The sequence below is a fragment of the Acanthochromis polyacanthus genome, chromosome 16 (genome assembly GCF_021347895.1).
Source record: "Acanthochromis polyacanthus isolate Apoly-LR-REF ecotype Palm Island chromosome 16, KAUST_Apoly_ChrSc, whole genome shotgun sequence".
Classification (NCBI taxonomy): Eukaryota; Metazoa; Chordata; class Actinopteri; family Pomacentridae; genus Acanthochromis; species Acanthochromis polyacanthus.
Genome location: NC_067128.1, coordinates 37285877 through 37312720, shown reverse-complemented (window position 1 = coordinate 37312720; position 26844 = coordinate 37285877). Strand labels below are relative to the sequence as shown.

The window sequence follows — 26844 nt, the reverse complement described above, 5'->3', positions numbered from 1 at the left end:
AACATCTTTTTTTGTCAGAAAATGGACAACAACATCATAGTTTAGTGTGTCGACCCACTTGAACAACTTGGTTCATTTCTCAGTAACTGGAAACCAGTTTAAGGTGTAATAAAGTTAAACTTTTATTGCAAACCAAACATGGTCACATAAATCTCAAACAATTTTACAATTTACAGTACATTGAACATGAATCATTACGTATCTAAGCATCCCTTTAGTCTTTTTGTTCGATATACATTAAACTAGAACACAGAATCCAAATATACAAACAAACTTAAATACCATAAAACAACAATATTAAAGTGGAATGTTGGCTTCAGTGATGGAAGACGCTTCATGTGCAAATGAAGAAATCAAAGTTCCTCACGTGTTAGACACTCGACTACCTTTAGTGCTACATCTCAGGTGGAGCGATGGGGATGGAGCGGATGGAGGAACTGAAAACAAAAAGGCACCTCTGAGAAGAAAACATCTCCTTCTGTAACATTCAGCTTCCAATGGACTCCCTTTAGTCAGACGTGCAGAAATAAACAGGAATGAACCAAAAACTGAAGCACCAGGGTGATCTGGCTACTCCAGGACCAGCTGGAAGGGGTTCCAGGATGGAGGTCGAGGCTGGGATGATGGAGGTATTGGACTACTAGAATGGAGGTGGAGGCTAGGATGATGGAGGTGGAGATGGAGGCTAGGAGGTGTTGGACTAGGAAGGTGAAGTTTTGGGACAACTAGGACAAAGGTGTTGAACTATGAGGATGGAGGTATTGGAGTACCAGGATGGAGGTGGAGTCTAAGAGGATGGAGGTGTTGGACTATGAGGACAAAAGTGTTGGACTATTGGGGTGAAGGTGTTGGACTACTAGGATGGAGGTGTTGGACTACGAGGATGGAGGTGTTGGACTACGAGGACAAAAGTGTTGGACTATTGGGGTGAAGGTGTTGGACTACTAGAATGGAGGTGTTGGACTACTAGAATGGAGGTGTTGGACTACTAGGGTGAATGTGTTGAACTACAAGGACAAAAGTGTTGGACTACGAGGACAAAAGTGTTGGACTACGAGGACGGAGGTGTTGGACTACTAGGACGGAGGTGTTGGACTACTAGGATGGAGGTGTTGGACTACTAGGATGGAGGTGTTGGACTACTAGGATCGAGGTGATGGACTACTGGGGGAAAGGTGTTGGACTACTAGGATGGAGGTGTTGGACTACTAGGGTGAATGTGTTGAACTACAAGGACAAAAGTGTTGGACTACGAGGACAAAAGTGTTGGACTACTAGGATGGAGGTGTTGGACTATAAGGACAAAGGTGCTGGGCTACCAGGACTGACGTGTTGGACTGCTAGGGTGAAGGTGTTGGACTACTAGGATTGAGGTGTGGGAGTACGAGGCTAAGAAGATGGAGGTGTTGGACTACAAGGGTGGAGGCATTGGACCACTAGGATAGAGATCGACTACGAGGACGAAGGTGTTGGACTATGAGGTTAAAGAGTGTTGGACTACTAGGATGGAAGCTAGGAGGTGGAGGCTACAATGATGAAGGTGGAGGCTAGGAGGATGGAGATGTTGGACGACTAGGATGAAGGTGTTGGAGGAGGTGGAGGCTGCTAGGATAGAGATGTTGGGCTAGGAGGATGTTGTAGGAGGTGGAGGTGTTGGACTACCGGGATGGAGGATGAGTGTGCTTGTCGGCTGCCTGAGTGCAAGAACCTCCACAAACTTGGAGTCAGACGTCTGGAGCAGGAAGTCAGAACATGTCGAGAACACGTGTGTGCAGATGCAGGGTTTGGTTTTAAATATCCATAAAGTCCTCAGAACCGACCCGGTCCGGTCCTATAGGTAGGAGTCCATGGACGGGGCGTAGGAGAAGCCCACAAAGGCTTCGGCTGCCTCCTTGATGCTGGCCGTCACCAGGGTGCTGTCCGGGGAGCAGCCGATGGAGCTCGGTACCGGCTCCTCGGTGAACTCCGGGTCAAAGTGCCGCAGGTCGTTTGGACCCGTCTGCAGGAGAAGAACAATGATGAGGATTTAGAGTCCAGAACCAGAACTGGAAATGTTCTCATTCAGGGTCCGGTTACATAAAGACCAGAACCAAAGACTGAAGGAAACCATGTGGTCCAGAGATGTAACCCTCTGAGCCCAAAATAAACCAATTAATTCAACAGAACCATTCATTTATACTCCACAGAACCCAGCAGAACCACTCATGTATATAAATGAATATATATAAATAACAATAATAAATGAAGCTTTAAAAATGAATTTACCACGTTGGGGTTGAAGGGTGGCGTTATCTTCTTGGCGTTTAGCTCGTCCCAGTTGATGGGGGAGAAGAATATGTGGTTCTTAATTTCAACCTGGGAAACAATAATAAGACAAACAGTCAGCTGAAGTCTCCAGAGGTAGAATAATCTCTAGATCTGACGGTATTTAATGAACCAGAACGTACAAAGTCCTCGGAGCAGCCCAGCCTCTTGGTCCGGTCCTTCTGCAGAAGACCCTCCAGAAGGTGTCGGGCAGCATTGGAGATGTTCGGCTTCAGCTGCAGCGGCTTGTTCAGGATGTTGTCGTACATTTCTGCCGTGTTTCGGCTGTAAAACGGAGGCTGGGGAGGGACATAAAGGACCGATTAGCTTCTGGTAGCAACAGCAAACAAAGAATGAACAAAACCAAGACTGATGAGGAGAAGATTCAGGAGGAAAAAACTCAGATAGAGCTGAGAAGAAGGATTATCTTCTGGATTCATCGACTTGTTTGTTCTAAAATGTCTGAAAATGGTGAAAATGTGGATCAAATGTCTTGTTTGGTCCAAAGAACCCAGAAAATATTCACCAGTAAACTGTTTTAGAAAATGACTCACACCGATTATCAAAACAATTGCTGATTAATTTAAATCATTGATAACTAATAGATTATTGGTTACAGATGTGGTGTTTACTGGAGACATCCTGAACTAACAGTGTTTCTGATGATTCCTGTCAGAGCTGCACTGATTGGACTATGGACATAAAACCAACCATTAGATGATTTATGGGCAAAATGTTTAAATTGGTCACGTTCGTCTCCTCATATCTGAGAATTGGAGTCTTTTCCTTGCCGTGAACTGAAGATCTTTTGGTTTTCTAGCTTTAAACTCAACATCTACACTAGTGTTCAAAAGTTTTGGGTCACCCAGACAATACATGTTTTTCATGGACAATTCAAAAATAAGGACATTTCTAAGTGACAGTAGTGTAATAAAAAAAGGTAAAGATACAGTAAGGTACATAACAATACAGTTAAAATATAGAAGAAATCCAGTAAAAATAGTAAAAATATTATAAAATTACAGTGAAAAATATAGTAAGAATATACTAATATAGAAAAAATATAATAAAATATAATAAAAATACTGTAAAAATCTTCAAAAAATATAGTACAAATGTTGAAAAAATATAGTAAAAGCAGAATAAAAATACAGTAAAACTCCAGTAAAAAATATAGTAAAAATACAGTGAAAATACAGAAAAAAGTATAGAAAAAACAGTAAAAATACAGAAAAATTGACCAAAAATACAGAGAAAAACATAGTAAAAATAGTAAAAATAAAGAAAAAACAGTAAAAATACTGAAAAAATGTAGCATAAACAGTAAAAATACCGAAAAACAGTCAAAAAAAAAAATCCAGTAAAAATATAATAAAAATACAGAAAATGTAGTAAAAATACAGTAAAAATTTGGAAAAATTATATTAAAGTAATAATATATTAAAAACTGTAAAAAAAATAAGGCAAAAAATATAGTAAAAATACAGTAAAAATATACACTACAAAAATAAGGACCTTTCTACGTGACCCCAGACTTTTAAACAGTAGTGTGTGTGTACTGTATGTATACTGAGGGTGAGGTGTAACTTTATTTATATTTTCAGTACCAGACAGGAATAGACTCACCAGTCCGTACAGCATCTCGTAGAGAACAGCTCCTAAACACCACCAGTCCACCGTCCGGTCGTACGGCTGCTTGTGTAGAACTTCAGGAGCCAAATACTGCAGAGACAAATCATAAGAGAGTTTAAAAAAGCTGCTAGAATGCTGCAGTAACCCTGAAACCAACCGGACTGTTCTTACCTCTGGTGTACCGCAGAAGGTGGACGTGGTTCCGTTGGGCTCGATGTTCTCCTTGCAGAGCCCAAAGTCAGTGAGGATGATGTGTCCCTGTGAGTCCAGCAGGATGTTCTCCGGCTTCAGGTCTCGGTACACGATGTTTAGCGAGTGCAGGTAGCCCAGGGCACTGGCGATCTCAGCGGCGTAGAACCGAGCTCTGGGCTCCAGGAAGCAGCGTTCCCTCTGGAGGTGGTAGAAGAGCTGCAACCAAGAGCAAAGACAACAGGAAGTTAAACTGACTGTCCTGAAACCACAGTCTAGAATCACCTAGAACCTGGAGGGGATCTGATCTTCAACCAATAACCAGGTCAGCTTTGTACCATCTGTTAAGTATTTACTCTGTTCTAGTCAATCCTAGTTTGTCTAAAACCCCTGAGCTCTGGTTGGAGGTCTTTAAGCTCCTCAGAAGTCCTTGTCTTGGTGCCTGTTGCTGCTAAACTCATCCAGGTCCTGGTGATCGTAGGAGCTTCAGTAGACGTTTCTAGAAACGTCTTCCAGAAAAGCCCAGTTGGTTTCTACTGAAGCTCGGACTTCTCTGAAAATGTTTCAAGAAACATTCAGTAGAAACCAATCGGACTTCTCTGGAAGACGTTTCTTGATGTTTCTACTGAAGACGTTTCTTGAAATCTATTATTATTATTATTTAATCTATTAGCAGATTGTCAGTATGGTTTTAGAGAAAAGAGATCCACATCTTTGGCATTGTTGGATCTTATAGAGGAGATAACTGGGTGTATGGATCAAAGTAAAAATGTGGTTGGGGTATTTGTGGACCTAAAAAAGGCCTTTGATACCATTAATCACAATATATTAATTAATAAATTGGAGAGATATGGGATAAGAGGGATAGCGTTGAAATGGGTTATAAGTTATCTAGAAAATCGAAATCAATATGTACAAATGGGTGATTACAAATCAACATGTATAAATATTTCCACTGGTGTTCCTCAGGGGTCAGTATTAGGCCCACTACTGTTTATCATGTTTATAAATGACCTGTATATGGTGTCAAATAAATTGAAATTTATCTTATTCGCCGATGATACAAATATTATTTGTTCAGGGGAAAACTTAAAAGAAATGATTGAAGAGGTTATACAGGAAATGGAAAAAGTGACCCAATGGTTTAAAGTAAATATGCTGTTAATTAATTTAGAAAAAACAAAATACATGTTGTTTGGAAACAAACAATGTAATACTGAGGCGCGGATCAGCTTGAATGGAGTAATAGTTGAGAGAGTGTCAGAAATAAAATTTTTGGGAGTAATGCTCGATGAAAAAATTTGTTGGAAACCGCAAATTCAAAATGTAAAGATTAAACTGGCAAAAAGTATTGGAGTTCTGGGTAAAGCAAGGCATTTTTTGCCATATAGAGCGATGTACATATTATACTCTGCATTGGTAATGCCATATCTAAATTATTGTTTGGAAGTATGGGGTAACACTTACCAGACAAATTTACAACCTTTGTTTATACTTCAGAAAAAAGCACTACGAATTATTCATAATGTTGGCTATATAGAACATACAAATGAACTGTTTTTAAAATCACAAGAAATGAAATTTTTTGATTTGGTTCAATATAAAACTGTTATAATTGTGTATAAGGCAAGGAAAAATGAACTACCGACTGAAGTTCAAAAACTGTTTCATGATAGAGAGGGGGGTTATTATTTGAGAGGGGAACTTAATTTTAAAGAAATGTATGCTGACAAAGCTAAAAAGAGACAGTGTCTTTCTGTTTGCGGGGTTAAAATGTGGAACAAGTTAAGTGATGACATAAAAAGAAGTACAAATATTCAGTTATTTAAAAGAAATGATAAAACATTTGTCCTTTGTAAATATGCTAGAAATGAAATATAACAAGGTATTTCGTTTTCAATATTAATGTTACATATGAATTGCTGTAAATGTTCATTATGCCTTTACTGCTGGTTGCTGAGAATAAGTAATTCAGTTGTACGCTGCTAAAACAGTATGTCAATTTAATTTCATGAATATAAGATTGTAAAGGGGGTAGGTTTCTATAAGTTTCACTTCAACCTACTCCTTTTCGAATAATATGTTTTGTAATCAGTTTAATTTCTGAATTGTTTTTTATTTGTTTTATTCAAAATAAACATTTCAATCAATCAATCAATCAATCAATCAAATGTCTTCCAGAGAATGTAGTCTAACACTACATTTACCCTCTAGTATTACAGTTACCCTCCAATTCTACATTTACCCTCTAATCAGACCAGACTGGACAGAATCAGTAAAAAGCCAGAAGCAGTGACAGGAAGTCTGATGGAGGAAGGAAGGATCTTCTGAAGCCTAATGGATGGATGGAGGTTAAAGGTGGAGTTGAGGAGCAGCAGGACAGAGGAAAAAGAGAAAGCAGAGGAATATTTAATCGCTCTGCTTGTCTAACAATCGCAGGAAGTCATCTCGATTAGCGCTCTGCTAATTTTGACTTCGCCGTCCCGACCCTCCCTCGGCTTCCTGAGAGGGTTTCCTTCAGACAGCTTCTATTCTGCTTCTCATGACAGGAAGTCCGTCTGTCTGCTGGATTACTGCATGTTAGAGCAACTTTACCTCATTTTAAAGCAATATTAACTAATAGAGAGCAACTTTAAATAACATAGATCTACTTCAACTCATTTCAGAGCAACTTTAATTCATATAGAGCAACTTTAGCTCATTTTAGAGCAACTTTAACTAATATAGAGTAACTTTAACAAATATTTTGCAACTTTAACTAATATAGAGCAACTATAAATAACATAAACCAACTTTAGCTCATTTTAGAGCAGGTTTAACTCATTTTAGAGCAACTTCTGCTTCCCATGACAGGAAGTCTGTCTGTCAGCTGGATTCTTTGGTTTCTCTGAAACCTTCAGAGCTTCTCCTCCTGACTGGACTCACCTCCCCTCCGTTGATGTAGTCCAGGACGAAGTAGAGCTTGTCGGCTGTCTGGAAGGAGTAGTGGAGGCCGACCAGGAACGGATGCTTGACGTTCTTCAGCAGGACGTTCCTCTCCGACATGATGTGTTTCTCCTGAACAGGCAGACAGCAGCGGGTTAGAACTTCTGACCAGGATGGAACCCTGAGTCAAGTGTTCTTGTGGTTTCCGGTTAGACTTACCTCCTTCTTCTTCAGGATGGCCTTCTTCTGCAGGACCTTGACGGCGTAGAACTGGTCGTCGGTGCGATGGCGAGCCAGCAGCACCTTCCCAAAGCTGCCCTTACCGATCACCTTCAGGAAGTGGAAGTCGGTGGGTTTGGCCGACGGGTTGGAGGACGGGCCGAGGTTGATCTGCTGGGATGGACTGGGCTGGAGGGGAACCAGACGGAACCAGATCAGAACCGGAACACGTTAACGCTCGGCGCTAATTCACCGATTTAAGCTGAAACTTTATTTATTTATTCATTTATTTTTGTCTGCATTTGTTCTCATTGTTAAACTCCACAGAAGGCGTGTCAACACTTTATGAGATTAAAGCATATTTTAGTCTTGCAGCCAAATATTTTATTATTTAGTGCAACTTTATTTTGAAGGGCTGTGTTGACATCCTGTTGCATCAGCTTCATAAAATGTGTAAATTAAACTCAAAATTCTGCACCAACGGCTTCAAAACGTCTGTTTTTTCACCTTGAGTTCAGGATTTCTACTTATTTAACCTGAATATCTAAATATTGTGTGTTAAAGGAGCTGCAGGATGAACTAATATGATGAAAAAGGTCATTTTAAGGTGAAATTAATTCCACTAAAGCAGTGAATATTTTCAACTGAATTCATTCTGCAGCTACTGATACGAGTTGACGAAACGTGTAGTTCTGTACCTATTTAAATTATTAAATTAAAATGCTAAAATTCTCTACTAAATATGCTAGCATTGGCATTAGCATTAGAGTAGAATAGAATAGAATCGAACAGAATAGAACAGCTTTATGATGAGAGTAAAGCTATTCTATTCTATTCAGTTCTATTCCATGCTAATGCTAATGCTAGCATATTTAGCAGAGAAATATAGCATTTTAACAAACTGGCACATAAAAATCAAAGAGTTTAATCTGCTCAGATACAGAAGACTTTTCATGCATTTCATTTAGAATTAGTGGAGAAACTTGAATTAGTGTTGGGTTTGTTTTCCAGATTTAGTTCCAAATTTAAAAAGTTCATTTCCAACAAGTTTGTCGTCGCATTAATAAATTTCATTAAAGCGACTTCATCAACAAAAACAAATTCATGTCAAAAGCTGTTGAAGAAAATCTAACTGGAACAACTTTAAAATGTGGGCAACACACAAAAAATCTTTTTAAATAATGTCTAAAAACGAGTTGAACAACTTTAAAAATCAACTTAAAAACTTGTGTTTCTGCTCAGTGATTTAAAAAAATTGAATTCCTCCAACTTAATGTAGCTCGTTGGCTGAACAGAAGCTAATCAGAAGTTGTCTAAAGTGATAACTATCGATGCAAACTGAGCTGAAAGTTGATTTTTTGTGTGCAGAAGCTGAATAAATAAGGAAGCTGAGCAGACTCACGGGAGGAGACGGGTTTGTGTTCATGAGTTCTGCTTCCTGAGGAGGACTCAGGTTCAGGATGGATGTGACCTCCGGGCTGAAAGATAAAGAAGAAGAGCTCAGATGCTGCTGTGGATGAGGAGAATCTGAGGAAGTGGATCAGAACCACTCACTGTTTGCAGCCGTAGGCGTTGGTGGAGAATCTCTGGATCAAGTCGTTCAGGCCCATCTTCCTCTGTTTCATAAAAGCTGCAAAACACACACAAAAGAAGATTTAAAGTCAATCCAACGAGGAGGAGGACACGTCAGAACATCCAGCTTCCCTCCAGCGTACCGGTGAGCAGAGCTACGAGCCGTCTGGACCTGGAGTAGGTCAGAGCCGGTTCTGTTTTCAGCGTCATGATGAACAAAAGTTAGAATCTGAACATCTGGATTCAGCCTCTGCTTTTATAAGAATCCAGAGGAGGAGGAGCCGCTGTCCTCCTCCCCCATCCTCCCATTTCCTCCCACCAGGGGGGGCGTCTCATTCTGCAAACATTCACTGTTTGGTAAACTGACCAATCAGCGGCCGTTGCGCTCCGGTTGCGTCACTGCCGCGCCTCTGGCTGCGGTTGCGTCAAAAAAAACGCAGGAAAAAGTAGAAGGAAAAAAAAAAAGTTGTTCTGAGTGTACAAATGTTTGAGGGAGTTCACCAGGAGCACAACAGGTCACAGACACACAAACAGCGGCAACACAAAACAACCGCAGACACACAAAACAACCGCAAACACACAAACAGCGGCAACACTTGTCTCCATCGTTGGACGTAGTGTGCAGTTAAATGCAGCGCAATGAGCCGACATTCTTCCTTTTTTTGTTTTCGCCCCGTACACACCAATGGAAAACACTGAAACTTTGCCCCCACTAGCTTCATATCTATGAGTGTCTCCGTAGAACGCCGCTCTGAGGGGCGGGTCGTATCTACTCTTCATATCTATGCAAAACACCGCAGACACACAAACACCCGCAGACACACAACTTAGCACAAAACTTCTGCAGCTTTCAGTCTGATTATGCAGAAAAATAAATGACAGTAAAAATTCTGCTAAATGACAGCAGAAGCATTCAGTTTGTCCACAAACACGAGGGCTTGTTGGAAATTTAGGACATTTTTACAATACTTTCTTCTTTTTCTTAAAAAATGAGAGGATATTTGGGGTATTTTAGGTTTTATTGTGATATATAAAGTTGGATTAATTTAAAATTTTTGCTTATTTTGTTGCACGTTCACTCAAAACTGGACTTTATGCACAAAAACTATACATTTATTAATGTGCAGCTTATTAAAATACACATTTATGTAATTATACAAACTAAATTTCCACATTGATGAACATGAAAATACAGACTTTTAGACAGAGAATCTAGAATGGCGCATTATCTACCTGTAAGGTAAATTCTAAACCTCTGTAGGTCTTTAAGTCTGCATCATGAGGTACGCTGCAGCGTTAATGTTATTTTAGGACAAATGAAGTTTTATTTCCTCCATATGACCTACAGAATTCCAGCTCCTCTCTCTGGCAGCTCCTCAATGAACCGCCGGCAGTGACGCACAGAAAGCCGAGCAGAGCCGAAGGAGGCCGAGTGCCAAGAAAAAAGCCGAGTGGAAAAGTACAGAAACTCCTGAACGCATCCATGTGAAAACAAAGAAGAGACATGAGATCCAGATTCTGATCCAGAGAGAGTCCGGAGCAGCAGCAGATCCGGGTCCAGGTCCAGGTCCAGGTCGGAGGTTAACGCGGTAAAGTTTGCAGCTGGAACGCGTGTTTGCGCTGCGCTCCGCCGTCAGGTCGGTTATGTAAGTCACCTGGATCAGGTCTAGCTACACCCCGCTGAGGAATGAGAATGAAACATGATCCCACCTGTAAACTCTCTGCCTGCGTGCGCGTGAAAAAGAAAAACAGACGCAAAACAAACACCTGAAGCTGCGCGACTTTCCAAAGTTTGGATGAAAAACAGAAAAACGCAACAAACTTCTGAAGTTTCATCCTGGAGCTGCTAAAGACAGCAGCAGCATCCCGGACCAACAGACCCGCTCTGAGGCGGGTTAACGGCTCCGGTTCTCCGGTCAAACGGCTCCACATTCCCCGGTAAAACGGCTTCAGACACACCACACTCAGCAGCGGGTACTCACACGTCAGCGCGGTGGTTTTGTCCTTCATGGAGACGTCTGGATCCTGAACCTGGTCTGAACTTGAAGTTGGGCTCCTCTACGGGGGACTGGATCCAGACTGAACGGTTCCGCTGCTGCTGCTCGGTGTTCGGGGCGGAGAGAGACGTCCCGCCTCCTCCTTCCTCCAGCCGGGCGGAGCCTCGCTGCTCCTCTGACCTCCTTCTTGACTCCAGAGTCTCCAGAGTCTCTGTTCAGGTGTTTGTTCTGCAGCTTCACTTCGACCCGTGGATGAAAAGTGGAGACCATCACCCGGACTCAGTCAAAGCTGCACATTTATTAACTACAGCTCATTAAAGATTTATAGAAGTAAAGAGTAAAGTAAACCTCTATAATTCTATAAAACTGCATTTTTATGTTAATAAATGTGCAAATTTGGTCCAGTTTTGAGTAAATCCGGAAGATGAAGCTGGAATGTTGTGATTTAGCTGAATTATTTTACACTTATTTATTCACTGTAAACAGTTTTTTCTGTATAATTACATTAAAATGCAAACATTTAAACATGCATATAGCAATAAAACACCCCAAACTACTCTAAAATAATATAAAAACAACATAAAAGCAGATTTATAACAACAAACAAAACGACCACAAGGAAATAAACTGTTCAGAGTGAATAAATCTGTTTAAAAATTCAGCTAAATCCTAACAGCAGAGTTCCATTTGTCCACAAATACGATTGTAAAATCTGAAGCTGTTTTTTTTAATTCAATGAACTTTAGGACATTTTTATTGTTTTCTTGAAAACCAGAGATGTTTCAGGTTTATTAGGTTTTATTGTGTTGTATTGACTTAGATTTTGTATATTTTGCCGTTTCATTGCACAGTTACAATAAAAAAATGTTTTTATACACAAAATAAACAACAACAACCATCTGTGTCTGTTTTCATTGTGTACAGATCATTTTTACTATATTTTTATACTTGCACATCTACTATTCTACATATAAACCGTCTAAATGTGTGTTCAGCACCAGATCTGCTGCTTAGTTCAGTTTTACACTCGAAGAATGAGGTATTTAGGTTGTATTCTCTGTCATATTTCTACACATCCACAGGAAAATGACCCTCAGCTTCGTCCTCCTCCAGGTTTTTTCCGCTGCAGCAGCTGGACTCGTTCTCACACTGAGCTCCAAATTAAAAAGTAACCTGGTTGGGAAATAGTTCATCTAAAGCTGCCAGGAAGCAGAATGTCATGAAGTAACCCTTTATTAGCAGGATTAATGACTCACTGCACCGTTTAGAAAGAGAAGCAGCAGAGATAAGAGCAAACACACGGTGGTAATAAACAGACTAATAATAATCACAGATTGCTGATAACGCTGTTCTTATCCCGTTCAAAGCTCTCTACAAACTTTTCCACTCTCTCTCTCCTTAATGCTGAAGCTGCAGTTGGTTTTTATTACATAACGTTCAGCCCAGGAGAGAAGGTGAGGCCTTTAACCCCAAGAACACCAAACCTGCCACCCAGCATGGAGGAGGCAGCATCATGCTCTGGGGCTTTACACAAAACACGACCAGAAAGAGGCACAAAACAGTCACAATGATGCATGAAATGACCAAAATCAGGACCTAAAAACTGAAAACAAACCCAGAGCACCAAACTGAGACACTGCATGTGTACAGTTTTATCAACCAGAAATTCCAAGACTAGAAAGAATCCACAGAGTTTCATCTTTCTGACACTCCTTGAATATCATGGAAACATATTACAGTAATAAGCAGTAAACTTTATATTTTACTGGAGAGGCTGAAAGCAATTCACTGTTTCAGTAAAAATTACTTAAAACTACAATGAAAGACTGCCAGTATTCTACTACAAACTTCACTTTCTACACTAAAATGCAGTATTTTAGTATTATTACAGTAAAACTACAGTAAAGTAGTGCTGAACACAGTATTTATTTAGTATTACAGTAAAACTACAGTAAAGTTCTGCTGAACAAACTATTTATTTAGTATTACATAAAACTACAGTAAAGTACTGCTGAACACAGTATTTATTTAGTATTACAGTAAAACTACAGTAAAGTTCTGCTGAACACAGTATTTTCTTGTATTTTTTTCAGTGAAGTTTGTCTCAGAACCAGTTCATTCTTTTCCTAAACGATGAAATAAAAGTTCTGGCAGATTTTACCTCCTCTGGGCTGCTGGAGCTGCTGCTCAGTCTGCATCATCGGACCAGAACCAGAACCGAGTGAAGCTCTGAGGACATCCGCAGAAACAAAAGCTGCTCAGAGAACAAGAGGAAGCTCCGAACACGAACCGTTACATAACCAGAGAGGTTCTGTCACCGGCGCCAGCACAACTCTGGACCAGGATGACCCGGTACCCCCTTAAACCCGCCTGAACACAGCCAGCAGCCCATGTTTAGACCCGTCCTCTATAGACCTGTCCTCTATAGACCCGTCCTCTACAGACCCGTCCTCTATAGATCCGTCCTCTATAGATCCGTCCTCTACAGACCCGTCCTCTACAGATCCGTCCTCTACAGACCCGTCCTCTACAGACCCGTCCTCTACAGACCCGTCCTCTACAGATCCGTCCTCTACAGACCCGTCCTCTACAGACCCGTCCTCTACAGACCCGTCCTCTACAGATCCGTCCTCTACAGACCCGTCCTCTATAGATCCGTCCTCTACAGACCCGTCCTCTACAGACCCGTCCTCTATAGACCCGTCCTCTACAGACCCGTCCTCTACAGATCCGTCCTCTACAGACCCGTCCTCTATAGATCCGTCCTCTATAGACCCGTCCTCTATAGACCCGTCCTCTACAGACCCGTCCTCTACAGATCCGTCCTCTACAGACCCGTCCTCTATAGATCCGTCCTCTATAGACCTGTCCTCTATAGACCCGTCCTCTACAGACCCGTCCTCTACAGACCCGTCCTCTATAGACCCGTCCTCTATAGACCCGTCCTCTACAGATCCGTCCTCTACAGACCCGTCCTCTACAGATCCGTCCTCTACAGACCCGTCCTCTACAGACCCGTCCTCTATAGACCCGTCCTCTACAGACCCGTCCTCTACAGACCCGTCCTCTATAGACCCGTCCTCTACAGATCCGTCCTCTATAGACCCGTCCTCTATAGATCCGTCCTCTATAGACCCGTCCTCTATAGACCCGTCCTCTACAGACCCGTCCTCTACAGATCCGTCCTCTATAGACCTGTCCTCTATAGATCCGTCCTCTACAGACCCGTCCTCTATAGACCCGTCCTCTACAGACCCGTCCTCTACAGACCCGTCCTCTACAGACCCGTCCTCTACAGACCCGTCCTCTATAGATCCGTCCTCTATAGACCCGTCCTCTACAGACCCGTCCTCTATAGACCCGTCCTCTATAGACCTGTCCTCTACAGATCCGTCCTCTACAGACCCGTCCTCTACAGATCCGTCCTCTACAGACCCGTCCTCTATAGACCCGTCCTCTACAGACCCGTCCTCTATAGACCCGTCCTCTACAGACCCGTCCTCTACAGACCCGTCCTCTATAGACCCGTCCTCTACAGATCCGTCCTCTATAGACCTGTCCTCTACAGACCCGTCCTCTATAGATCCGTCCTCTACAGACCCGTCCTCTACAGATCCGTCCTCTACAGATCCGTCCTCTACAGACCCGTCCTCTATAGACCCGTCCTCTACAGACCCGTCCTCTACAGATCCGTCCTCTACAGACCCGTCCTCTACAGACCCGTCCTCTATAGACCCGTCCGCTATAGACCTGTCCTCTACAGATCCGTCCTCTACAGACCCGTCCTCTACAGATCCGTCCTCTACAGACCCGTCCTCTATAGACCCGTCCTCTACAGATCCGTCCTCTACAGACCCGTCCTCTATAGACCCGTCCTCTATAGATCCGTCCTCTACAGACCCGTCCTCTACAGACCCGTCCTCTATAGACCCGTCCTCTATAGATCCGTCCTCTACAGACCCGTCCTCTATAGACCCGTCCTCTACAGATCCGTCCTCTACAGACCCGTCCTCTATAGACCCGTCCTCTATAGATCCGTCCTCTACAGACCCGTCCTCTACAGACCCGTCCTCTATAGACCCGTCCTCTATAGACCCGTCCTCTACAGATCCGTCCTCTACAGACCCGTCCTCTACAGACCCGTCCTCTACAGATCCGTCCTCTACAGACCCGTCCTCTATAGACCCGTCCTCTATAGACCTGTCCTCTACAGATCCGTCCTCTACAGACCCGTCCTCTACAGACCCGTCCTCTACAGATCCGTCCTCTATAGACCTGTCCTCTACAGATCCGTCCTCTACAGACCCGTCCTCTACAGATCCGTCCTCTACAGACCCGTCCTCTATAGACCCGTCCTCTACAGATCCGTCCTCTATAGACCCGTCCTCTATAGACCCGTCCTCTATAGATCCGTCCTCTACAGACCCGTCCTCTACAGACCCGTCCTCTACAGACCCGTCCTCTATAGACCCGTCCTCTATAGATCCATCCTCTATAGATCCATCCTCTATAGACCCGTCCTCTATAGACCCGTCCTCTATAGACCCGTCCTCTACAGACCCGTCCTCTACAGATCCGTCCTCTATAGATCCATCCTCTATAGATCCATCCTCTATAGATCCGTCCTCTATAGACCCGTCCTCTACAGACCCGTCCTCTATAGACCCGTCCTCTATAGATCCATCCTCTATAGATCCATCCTCTATAGACCCGTCCTCTATAGACCCGTCCTCTACAGACCCGTCCTCTATAGACCCGTCCTCTATAGATCCATCCTCTATAGATCCATCCTCTATAGACCCGTCCTCTATAGACCCGTCCTCTACAGACCCGTCCTCTACAGACCCGTCCTCTATAGACCCGTCCTCTATAGACCCGTCCTCTATAGACCCGTCCTCTACAGACCCGTCCTCTATAGATCCATCCTCTATAGATCCATCCTCTATAGACCCGTCCTCTATAGACCCGTCCTCTACAGACCCGTACTCTACAGATCCGTCCTCTATAGATCCATCCTCTATAGACCCATCCTCTATAGATCCATCCTCTATAGACCCATCCTCCAGGCTTCAGGACACTGGTTCTTTTTGGTTCTATGTGGTTCTGTGTGGTTCTGTGTGAGGGTCACTGAGGGTGTGAGAGCTGCAGTGGGTTCTGGTCTGAATGTAAATGAACCAGAACAGCTGACTGTTTACATAAGAACCATTCAGAGACAAGAGCTCCATTTAGAGCGACGTGATTGGACCAGAACATCACAGTACTACAGTGGGGAATACTACAGTAATGAGTACTACAGTAATGAGTACTCCAAAGTACCAAATCTTTACTGATTCTTGGAGCTGCTGCAGAGTTTTATTTGACTCAGAACTCATTAAAAACGTGTTCATGTGATTTTCTCTGATTGAAATCCTGCTGATCCTGATTTGATGATTTCACTTCATTCTGATTTAATCTCAGAATCAGTTTAATGGTCGAGTTCGAACCCAACGGACTAATCAGGTTTCATCTGACAGAGAATAATAATACAAAATGATAGAAAGAAGAACAGGACAAAGAGCAGTTATAAAAAGAAATAGAAGAGAATATTTACAGATATTTACAAGCTAGAACGGAATCAACAGCAGTAACACTTTATAGGACAAAATGTGGAATATTTTCAGTTTGCAGAAGTTTGTGTAATTGTGGACGAATCTGGAGTCATTTAGAACAGAGTCGTTTTGTGAAGGCTTTGAATTTTTTATGGGTGAATTTTGAACACATTTGAATAAGTTTCAAGTTATTTTGATTATTTTTGTTGTTACGGACGTATTTATAGACTCAGATGTCATTTTGAACAAACTTATTATTTAGGACAAAATTAGAGTCATTTTAGGCCCATTTTGAATTAATTTGGACACTTTTTGAATCCTGCAAGATACATTTTGAGTAATATTGGACACTTTTTTAAAAAATCTTTCAGGATAAATTTTGAGTTTTTTGGACCTTTTTAAAATCGTTTAGGATACATTCTGAGCTGTTTTGGACCTTTTTAAATCGTTTATTCCCGTGGATCTATTCCAGGTCTTCAGGTTGAAATGGTTGCAGGAGCTCTGGGAGCAGCTCAGACTCTGAAGCAGGTTCAAGATAAACCAGACTTTTAGAAACAAACTGAACTTCTGTCCAATGTCACAACTCCTTAAAGTTCACCATGGATTATAGAGGCTGTGTGTGTGTGTGTGTGTGTGTGTGTGTGTGTGTGTGTGTGTGTGTGTGTGTGTGTGTGTGTGTGTGTGTGTGTGTGTGTGTGTGTGTTTGCTGCAGGTTTAAACAGGTGAGTGATGAGTCATAGACGGTGGGAGAAAAGAGTTAACAACAGACCTGTTAATGTCATTTATATTAATGAGAACAAAGAGAACAAAACACACACTCACACACACACACACACACACACACACACACACACACACACACACACAGTAACACACAGTAATCCAGGTTAAGTACTCAAACGTTATGTAAGTCTGATCAAACAGCATCAGGGTTCATTCATGTTCTGATTTTACTTTTGTCCTTTTATGAGGTCTTTATGTTGTTGTGTGTCTCTGTGCTCGTTGTGTGTCTTTTAGCCTTCGTTGTGTGTCTTTTAGTCTTCGTTGTGTGTCTTTTAGCCTTCGTTGTGTGTCTTTTAGTCTTCGTTGTGTGTCTTTTAGCCTTCGTTGTGTGTCTTTTAGTCTTTGTTGTGTGTCTTTTAGCCTTCGTTGTGTCTCTTTTAGCCTTCGTTGTGTGTCTTTTAGCCTTCGTTGTGTGTCTTTTAGCCTTCGTTGTGTGTCTTTTACTCTTCGTTGTGTGTCTCTGTGGTCACTGCTCTGGTTGTTGTTTTCTGTCTGTTTGTGTTTTCTATCAGTTGGAGGATGTTTTGTGGCTCTTTGTAGTTGCTTTGCGTCTTTTTGTCGTCATTTTGTGTCTTTTTCAGTGTTTTTGTCTCTTTTTGCTAATTTTCTGTCTGTCATAATTCTTTGGTCTTTTCTGTTTGTTTTGCGTCTTCTCTTTATTTTGCTTCTCTTGGGGAAGTTCTGTGGTCATTTTAAGTCCATGTTTTTGTTTTGCATCTTTTTATGGTGACTTTGTGTCTCTGTGATTAATTTTCATGCATTTGTGACATTTTATGTTTCATTACTCCCTTACTAATTATTACTCCCTGACTAATTATAGGCCCGTGCCAAACCTGTCCTTTTTGTCAAAAATTTTTGAGAAAGTGTTTTCAACTCAGCTATTGAAATATTTGTCATTAAATAATCTTTTTGAGCCTCTTCAGTCAGCTTTTAGGGCAAATCATTCCACAGAAACAGCGCTGACTAAAGTGGTGAATGATTTGCTTCTAGCTGCTGACTCAAAGGCATCATCTGTTCTGTTGTTGTTGGATCTCAGCTCAGCTTTTCATACGGTGGTTCACTGCATCTTACTGGACAGACTGGAGAATTATTTCGGCATCTCAGGCCAGGTGCTGAAATGGTTGAGGTCTTACCTGTCAGAGAGATCTCACAGTGTTTTCTTTAACAACGTGCTCTCTGAGTCCTGTGCTGTTAGGCATGGCGTACCGCAGGGGTCAGTACTAGGACCCCTGTTGTTTTCCCTTTATCTGACACCTTTGGGTCAAATTTTGCGCTCCTTTGGGGTTTCTTTTCATTGCTATGCAGATGACCTACAACTATACATGCCCTTGTTTTGACACTGATAAATTCCAGGCCTGTCTCTCAGCTGTTAGGAGCTGGCTATCAATGAATTTCCTGCTCCTGAATTCTGCCAAGACTGAAATGATGGTGATTGGACCTGAAAGTGTTAATCCTCTGCTTGATGACTTTACTGTCTTTGGATGACTCTGCTATTCATTGTAAAGACAGAGTTAAGAATCTTGGTGTACACTTTGATAAAACCCTCTCATTTAAATTCCATATTAAAGAGGTGACCAGATTGGCCTTTTTCCACCTCAGAAATATCTCTAAAATCAGACAAAGTCTGTCATTTCAGGATGCTGAAGTCCTAATTCATGCTTTTGTTTCCTCACGGCTGGTGAGATGGCAGATGGTCCAGAACCAGCAGCTCGCATTCTGACCAGAACAAGTAAATACGAGCATATTACTCCAGTGCTGGTCTCTCTGCATTGGCTACCAGTTCATGTTAGAGCAGACTTTAAGGTGCTGCTACTAACCTATAAAATTGTTCATGGAATTGCCCCGTCTTATTTATCCAGCCCGCTCTATGTCTCCGCTTGAGTTCTCCGTTCTCAGGGGACTGGACTTCTGAACATCCTGAAGGTCTGTAAAAAGACGGTGGGGGAACGGGCTTTTTCTTTCCGGGCGTCTACCTGCTGAAATCAGACAGGCATCGTCCATTAATGTATTTAAAACTAAGCTGAAGACCCACTTGTTTTCTCTTACAGATGAATCCTAAATTGTTTGTTTTACTGATGTCTTTTTTTATTTATCTGTTTTTTTTTCCTGTGTGCAGCACTTTGACGGAAAGCGCTTTATAAATAAAGTTACTATTATTATTATTATCATTGTGGTATTTTTGCATCTCTATGGTAGTTGTGTGTTTTTATGAATCTCTTGGCTCCAGATAAATCAAAGCTCCGTCCTCCAGTGTTCAAACCAGCAGCAGGTTTGTGTTTGCATCAGGTTGTCGTTACGTTTGTCAGACTGTAATTATTGCTGCTGATCGGTTCCACATCTCTGGAATGACTCAGCGAGTTTAAATCTGCTAAACACCACAGAACAGAATGAAAACATCCTGAGAACCGTCAGCAGAAGCAGCAGAACCTGGAGGCTTTCCAGAGTTTATCTGAGGACGGATCTGGACTGACTGCAGCGTCATGCATTATTAATGAGCTGCTAGATAGGAAGGCTGTTCATCTGAAATAAAACCACTAAATATGACAGTTTAACAATGCAGCAGGATGGAAAGCAGTTCAAGTCATCAAATAGAGCAGAGAAGTAGAGTTTTACATCTATTTTCTGGTGTTTCCAATCTACTTTTATTCATTTTACATCTATTTTGTGTCATTTTGCATCTCATTGTGTTTGTTTTGCTTGATTTTGTGGTTGGTTTTGTGTCTTTTTGTGACCATTTTGTACCTTCTATGGTCATTTTGTGTATTTTTGTGCTCAGTCTGAGTCCCATTCTGGTTCTTTTGTGTCAGTTTGTGGTTGTTTTGCATCTCTTTGTATTGCTTTTGCTTTATTTGAGGGTTTTGTGTGTCCTTGTCTTCATTTTGCATCTCATTGCAGTCGTTTTGACGACATTATGATGATATTTACTCTGGTTTTAGTCTGTGTTCTGGACATTATGATGGTTTTAGTCTGTGTTCTGGACATTATGATGGTCTTAGTCTGTGTTCTGGACCTGAAGAGGTCTACAGGTGTCTCTGAGAACTAAACCAGGTCAGATGGACTCTCTGCCAGATGGTGACTCAGTAGTTTGTGTTCTTTGGACTGCAGCTGATGTGGATGTCATTTAATGAGGCTGTAAACAGAACCGTCAGCCTCTAGCTGCTGATCCACCCGGCAGACAGTCATCTGCTCGCTGGACAACAGTAATTATGGAGGTGAGATGATGTCAGATGATCCGAGGAGACGTCAGCAGGAGGAAACCACAGAATAAAATCTGAAAGCTGGAGCCGTGATGGAGGACAACGGTCTAGAGTTTGTTGTGAGTTACAGCAGAAGGAAAGAATAAAAACAGCGACGGAGCTGCTGGTTACTTACTGCCGTCGCCGGGGCAACAGTAGCCGTCTGGATCTGACTCATTGTGGTAGTAAAGGTCCATCGCCTGGGAACGAAACAGAGCGGCAGTCAGGAAAACAGCCCAGATATAAACAGCCCAGATAGTACACATTATAGTACACATTATAGTAAAAAACAGCCCAGATAGTACACATTATAGTACACATTATAGTAAAAAACAGCCCAGATAGTACACATTATAGTACACGTTATAGTACACATAAACAGCCCAGATAGTACACATTATAGTACACGTTATAGTAAAAACAGCCCAGATAGTACACATTATAGTACACGTTATAGTAAAAAACAGCCCAGATAGTACACATTATAGTACACGTTATAGTAAAAAACAGCCCAGATAGTACACATTATAGTACACGTTATAGTAAAAAAACAGCCCAGATAGTACACATTATAGTACACGTTATAGTAAAAAACAGCCCAGATAGTACACATTATAGTAAAAAACAGCCCAGATAGTACACATTATAGTACACATTATAGTAAAAAACAGCCCAGATAGTACACATTATAGTACACATTATAGTAAAAAAACAGCCCAGATAGTACACATTATAGTACACATTATAGTAAAAAACAGCCCAGATAGTACACATTATAGTACACATTATAGTACACGTTATAGTACACATAAACAGCCCAGATAGTACACATTATAGTAAAAAAACAGCCCAGATAGTACACATTATAGTACACATTATAGTAAAAAAACAGCCCAGATAGTACACATTATAGTACACATTATAGTAAAAAACAGCCCAGATAGTACACATTATAGTACACATTATAGTAAAAAACAGCCCAGATAGTACACATTATAGTACACGTTATAGTACACATAAACAGCCCAGATAGTACACATTATAGTACACGTTATAGTAAAAAACAGCCCAGATAGTACACATTATAGTACACGTTATAGTAAAAAAACAGCCCAGATAGTACACATTATAGTACACGTTATAGTAAAAAACAGCCCAGATAGTACACATTATAGTACACGTTATAGTAAAAAAACAGCCCAGATAGTACACATTATAGTACACGTTATAGTAAAAAACAGCCCAGATAGTACACATTATAGTACACGTTATAGTAAAAAACAGCCCAGATAGTACACATTATAGTACACATTATAGTAAAAAACAGCCCAGATAGTACACATTATAGTACACATTATAGTAAAAAACAGCCCAGATAGTACACATTATAGTACACGTTATAGTAAAAAACAGCCCAGATAGTACACATTATAGTACACGTTATAGTAAAAAACAGCCCAGATAGTACACATTATAGTACACGTTATAGTAAAAAACAGCCCAGATAGTACACATTATAGTACACGTTATAGTAAAAAAACAGCCCAGATAGTACACATTATAGTACACGTTATAGTAAAAAAAACAGCCCAGATAGTACACATTATAGTACACATTATAGTAAAAACAGCCCAGATAGTACACATTATAGTACACGTTATAGTAAAAAAACAGCCCAGATAGTACACATTATAGTACACGTTATAGTAAAAAACAGCCCAGATAGTACACATTATAGTACACATTATAGTAAAAAACAGCCCAGATAGTACACATTATAGTACACGTTATAGTAAAAAAACAGCCCAGATAGTACACATTATAGTACACATTATAGTACACGTTATAGTACACATAAACAGCCCAGATAGTACACATTATAGTAAAAAAACAGCCCAGATAGTACACATTATAGTACACATTATAGTAAAAAAACAGCCCAGATAGTACACATTATAGTACACATTATAGTAAAAAACAGCCCAGATAGTACACATTATAGTACACGTTATAGTAAAAAACAGCCCAGATAGTACACATTATAGTACACGTTATAGTAAAAAACAGCCCAGATAGTACACATTATAGTACACGTTATAGTAAAAAAACAGCCCAGATAGTACACATTATAGTACACATTATAGTAAAAAACAGCCCAGATAGTACACATTATAGTACACGTTATAGTAAAAAAACAGCCCAGACAGTACACATTATAGTACACATTATAGTAAAAAACAGCCCAGATAGTACACATTATAGTACACATTATAGTAAAAAAACAGCCCAGATAGTACACATTATAGTACACATTATAGTACACGTTATAGTACACATAAACAGCCCAGATAGTACACATTATAGTAAAAAAACAGCCCAGATAGTACACATTATAGTACACATTATAGTAAAAAACAGCCCAGATAGTACACATTATAGTACACATTATAGTAAAAAACAGCCCAGATAGTACACATTATAGTACACATTATAGTAAAAAACAGCCCAGATAGTACACATTATAGTACACGTTATAGTAAAAAACAGCCCAAATAGTACACATTATAGTACACGTTATAGTAAAAACAGCCCAGATAGTACACATTATAGTACACGTTATAGTAAAAAAAACAGCCCAGATAGTACACATTATAGTACACATTATAGTAAAAAACAGCCCAGATAGTACACATTATAGTACACGTTATAGTAAAAAACAGCCCAGATAGTACACATTATAGTACACATTATAGTAAAAAAACAGCCCAGATAGTACACATTATAGTACACGTTATAGTAAAAAACACAGCCCAGATAGTACACATTATAGTACACATTATAGTAAAAAACAGCCCAGATAGTACACATTATAGTAAAAAAACAGCCCAGATAGTACACATTATAGTACACGTTATAGTAAAAAACACAGCCCAGATAGTACACATTATAGTACACATTATAGTAAAAAAACAGCCCAGATAGTACACATTATAGTAAAAAAACAGCCCAGATAGTACACATTATAGTACACGTTATAGTAAAAAAACAGCCCAGATAGTACACATTATAGTACACATTATAGTAAAAAACAGCCCAGATAGTACACATTATAGTACACATTATAGTAAAAAACAGCCCAGATAGTACACATTATAGTACACGTTATAGTAAAAAAACAGCCCAGATAGTACACATTATAGTACACGTTATAGTAAAAAAACAGCCCAGATAGTACACATTATAGTACACGTTATAGTAAAAAAACAGCCCAGATAGTACACATTATAGTACACGTTATAGTAAAAAAACAGCCCAGATAGTACACATTATAGTACACGTTATAGTAAAAAACAGCCCAGATAGTACACATTATAGTACACATTATAGTAAAAAAACAGCCCAGATAGTACACATTATAGTACACGTTATAGTAAAAAAACAGCCCAGATAGTACACATTATAGTACACATTATAGTAAAAAACAGCCCAGATAGTACACATTATAGTACACATTATAGTAAAAAAACAGCCCAGATAGTACACATTATAGTACACATTATAGTAAAAAAACAGCCCAGATAGTACACATTATAGTACACATTATAGTAAAAAAACAGCCCAGATAGTACACATTATAGTACACATTATAGTAAAAAAACAGCCCAGATAGTACACATTATAGTACACGTTATAGTAAAAAACAGCCCAGATAGTACACATTATAGTACACGTTATAGTAAAAAACAGCCCAGATAGTACACATTATAGTACACGTTATAGTAAAAAACAGCCCAGATAGTACACATTATAGTACACATTATAGTAAAAAACAGCCCAGATAGTACACATTATAGTACACGTTATAGTAAAAAACAGCCCAGATAGTACACATTATAGTACACGTTATAGTACACATAAACAGCCCAGATAGTACACATTATAGTAAAAAAACAGCCCAGATAGTACAAATTATAGTAAAAAAACAGCCCAGATAGTACACATTATAGTACACGTTATAGTAAAAAAACAGCCCAGATAGTACACATTATAGTACACGTTATAGTAAAAAACAGCCCAGATAGTACACATTATAGTACACATTATAGTAAAAAAACAGCCCAGATAGTACACATTATAGTAAAAAAACAGCCCAGATAGTACACATTATAGTACACATTATAGTAAAAAAACAGCCCAGATAGTACACATTATAGTAAAAAAACAGCCCAGATAGTACACATTATAGTACACGTTATAGTAAAAAACAGCCCAGATAGTACACATTATAGTACACATTATAGTAAAAAAACAGCCCAGATAGTACACATTATAGTACACGTTATAGTAAAAAAACAGCCCAGATAGTACACATTATAGTACACATTATAGTAAAAAACAGCCCAGATAGTACACATTATAGTACACATTATAGTAAAAAAACAGCCCAGATAGTACACATTATAGTAAAAAAACAGCCCAGATAGTACACATTATAGTAAAAAAACAGCCCAGATAGTACACATTATAGTACACGTTATAGTAAAAACAGCCCAGATAGTACACATTATAGTAAAAAAAACAGCCCAGATAGTACACATTATAGTACACGTTATAGTAAAAAAACAGCCCAGATAGTACACATTATAGTAAAAAAAACAGCCCAGATAGTACACATTATAGTACACGTTATAGTAAAAACAGCCCAGATAGTACACATTATAGTACACATTATAGTAAAAAAACAGCCCAGATAGTACACATTATAGTACACGTTATAGTAAAAAAACAGCCCAGATAGTACACATTATAGTACACATTATAGTAAAAAAACAGCCCAGATAGTACACATTATAGTAAAAAACAGCCCAGATAGTACACATTATAGTAAAAAAACAGCCCAGATAGTACACATTATAGTAAAAAAACAGCCCAGATAGTACACATTATAGTACACATTATAGTAAAAAAACAGCCCAGATAGTACACATTATAGTACACATTATAGTAAAAAAACAGCCCAGATAGTACACATTATAGTACACGTTATAGTAAAAAAACAGCCCAGATAGTACACATTATAGTACACGTTATAGTAAAAAAACAGCCCAGATAGTACACATTATAGTACACGTTATAGTAAAAAAACAGCCCAGATAGTACACATTATAGTAAAAAAACAGCCCAGATAGTACACATTATAGTACACGTTATAGTAAAAAAACAGCCCAGATAGTACACGTTATAGTAAAAAAACAGCCCAGATAGTACACATTATAGTACACATTATAGTAAAAAACAGCCCAGATAGTACACATTATAGTACACATTATAGTAAAAAAACAGCCCAGATAGTACACATTATAGTACACATTATAGTAAAAAAACAGCCCAGATAGTACACATTATAGTACACATTATAGTAAAAAAACAGCCCAGATAGTACACATTATAGTACACATTATAGTAAAAAAACAGCCCAGATAGTACACATTATAGTAAAAAAACAGCCCAGATAGTACACATTATAGTACACATTATAGTAAAAAAACAGCCCAGATAGTACACATTATAGTACACATTATAGTAAAAAAACAGCCCAGATAGTACACATTATAGTACACATTATAGTAAAAAACAGCCCAGATAGTACACATTATAGTACACGTTATAGTAAAAAAACAGCCCAGATAGTACACATTATAGTACACGTTATAGTAAAAAAACAGCCCAGATAGTACACATTATAGTACACGTTATAGTAAAAAACAGCCCAGATAGTACACATTATAGTACACGTTATAGTAAAAAAACAGCCCAGATAGTACACATTATAGTACACGTTATAGTAAAAAAACAGCCCAGATAGTACACATTATAGTACACGTTATAGTAAAAAAACAGCCCAGATAGTACACATTATAGTACACGTTATAGTAAAAAACAGCCCAGATAGTACACATTATAGTACACGTTATAGTAAAAAAACAGCCCAGATAGTACACATTATAGTACACGTTATAGTAAAAAACAGCCCAGATAGTACACATTATAGTACACGTTATAGTAAAAAAACAGCCCAGATAGTACACATTATAGTACACGTTATAGTAAAAAACAGCCCAGATAGTACACATTATAGTACACATTATAGTAAAAAAACAGCCCAGATAGTACACATTATAGTACACGTTATAGTAAAAAACAGCCCAGATAGTACACATTATAGTACACATTATAGTACACATATATAAAATGAAAACAGCTTTTGTCATTTTGAGTTTGTTTTTATATATTTTACTTTTTTGCCATTTTCAGTCTATTTTATTCTCATTTTTGTCATTTTGAGTCTGTTGTTATTCATTTAAATCCATTATTGTCGTCAATAACAGCACATATCTA

The 26844-nt window shown here is 39.6% G+C and overlaps 1 protein-coding gene and 1 long non-coding RNA gene across 6 annotated transcripts in view; both read right to left on the bottom strand.

Moving 5' to 3' along the window:
• Positions 1-97: 97 nt before the first annotated feature.
• Positions 98-26844, bottom strand: part of sgk1 (serum/glucocorticoid regulated kinase 1) — a 53265-nt gene continuing 26518 nt past the window's right edge. Inside the window, exons 4-13 of one of the 4 annotated variants that reach the window (XM_022220045.2) lie at positions 20582-20645; positions 8824-8899; positions 8672-8747; positions 7270-7458; positions 7051-7182; positions 4108-4344; positions 3931-4026; positions 2448-2603; positions 2266-2355; positions 98-1999 (exon numbers count right to left, since the gene is read on the bottom strand). In XM_022220045.2, coding sequence (XP_022075737.1) covers positions 1832-1999; positions 2266-2355; positions 2448-2603; positions 3931-4026; positions 4108-4344; positions 7051-7182; positions 7270-7458; positions 8672-8747; positions 8824-8899; positions 20582-20645 — 1284 coding nt within the window. In that variant the 3' untranslated portion in view covers positions 98-1831. Of the gene's footprint in view, positions 2000-2265; positions 2356-2447; positions 2604-3930; positions 4027-4107; positions 4345-7050; positions 7183-7269; positions 7459-8671; positions 8748-8823; positions 8900-8984; positions 9232-10823; positions 11345-12999; positions 13245-20581; positions 20646-26844 lie in introns of those variants that run through there. The other 3 variants (XM_022220047.2, XM_022220048.2, XM_022220046.2) reach the window with 3 other exon arrangements.
• Positions 13579-15354, bottom strand: LOC127537660 (uncharacterized). 2 transcript variants are annotated; one of them, XR_007947426.1, is made up of 3 exons: positions 15234-15354; positions 14304-14393; positions 13579-13703 (listed from the first exon to the last, which is right to left on the bottom strand). It is a non-coding gene; the product is annotated as an uncharacterized LOC127537660 (long non-coding RNA). The 2 variants fall into 2 exon arrangements; XR_007947427.1 differs by having other exon boundaries at positions 13583-13703; positions 14319-14393; positions 15174-15298.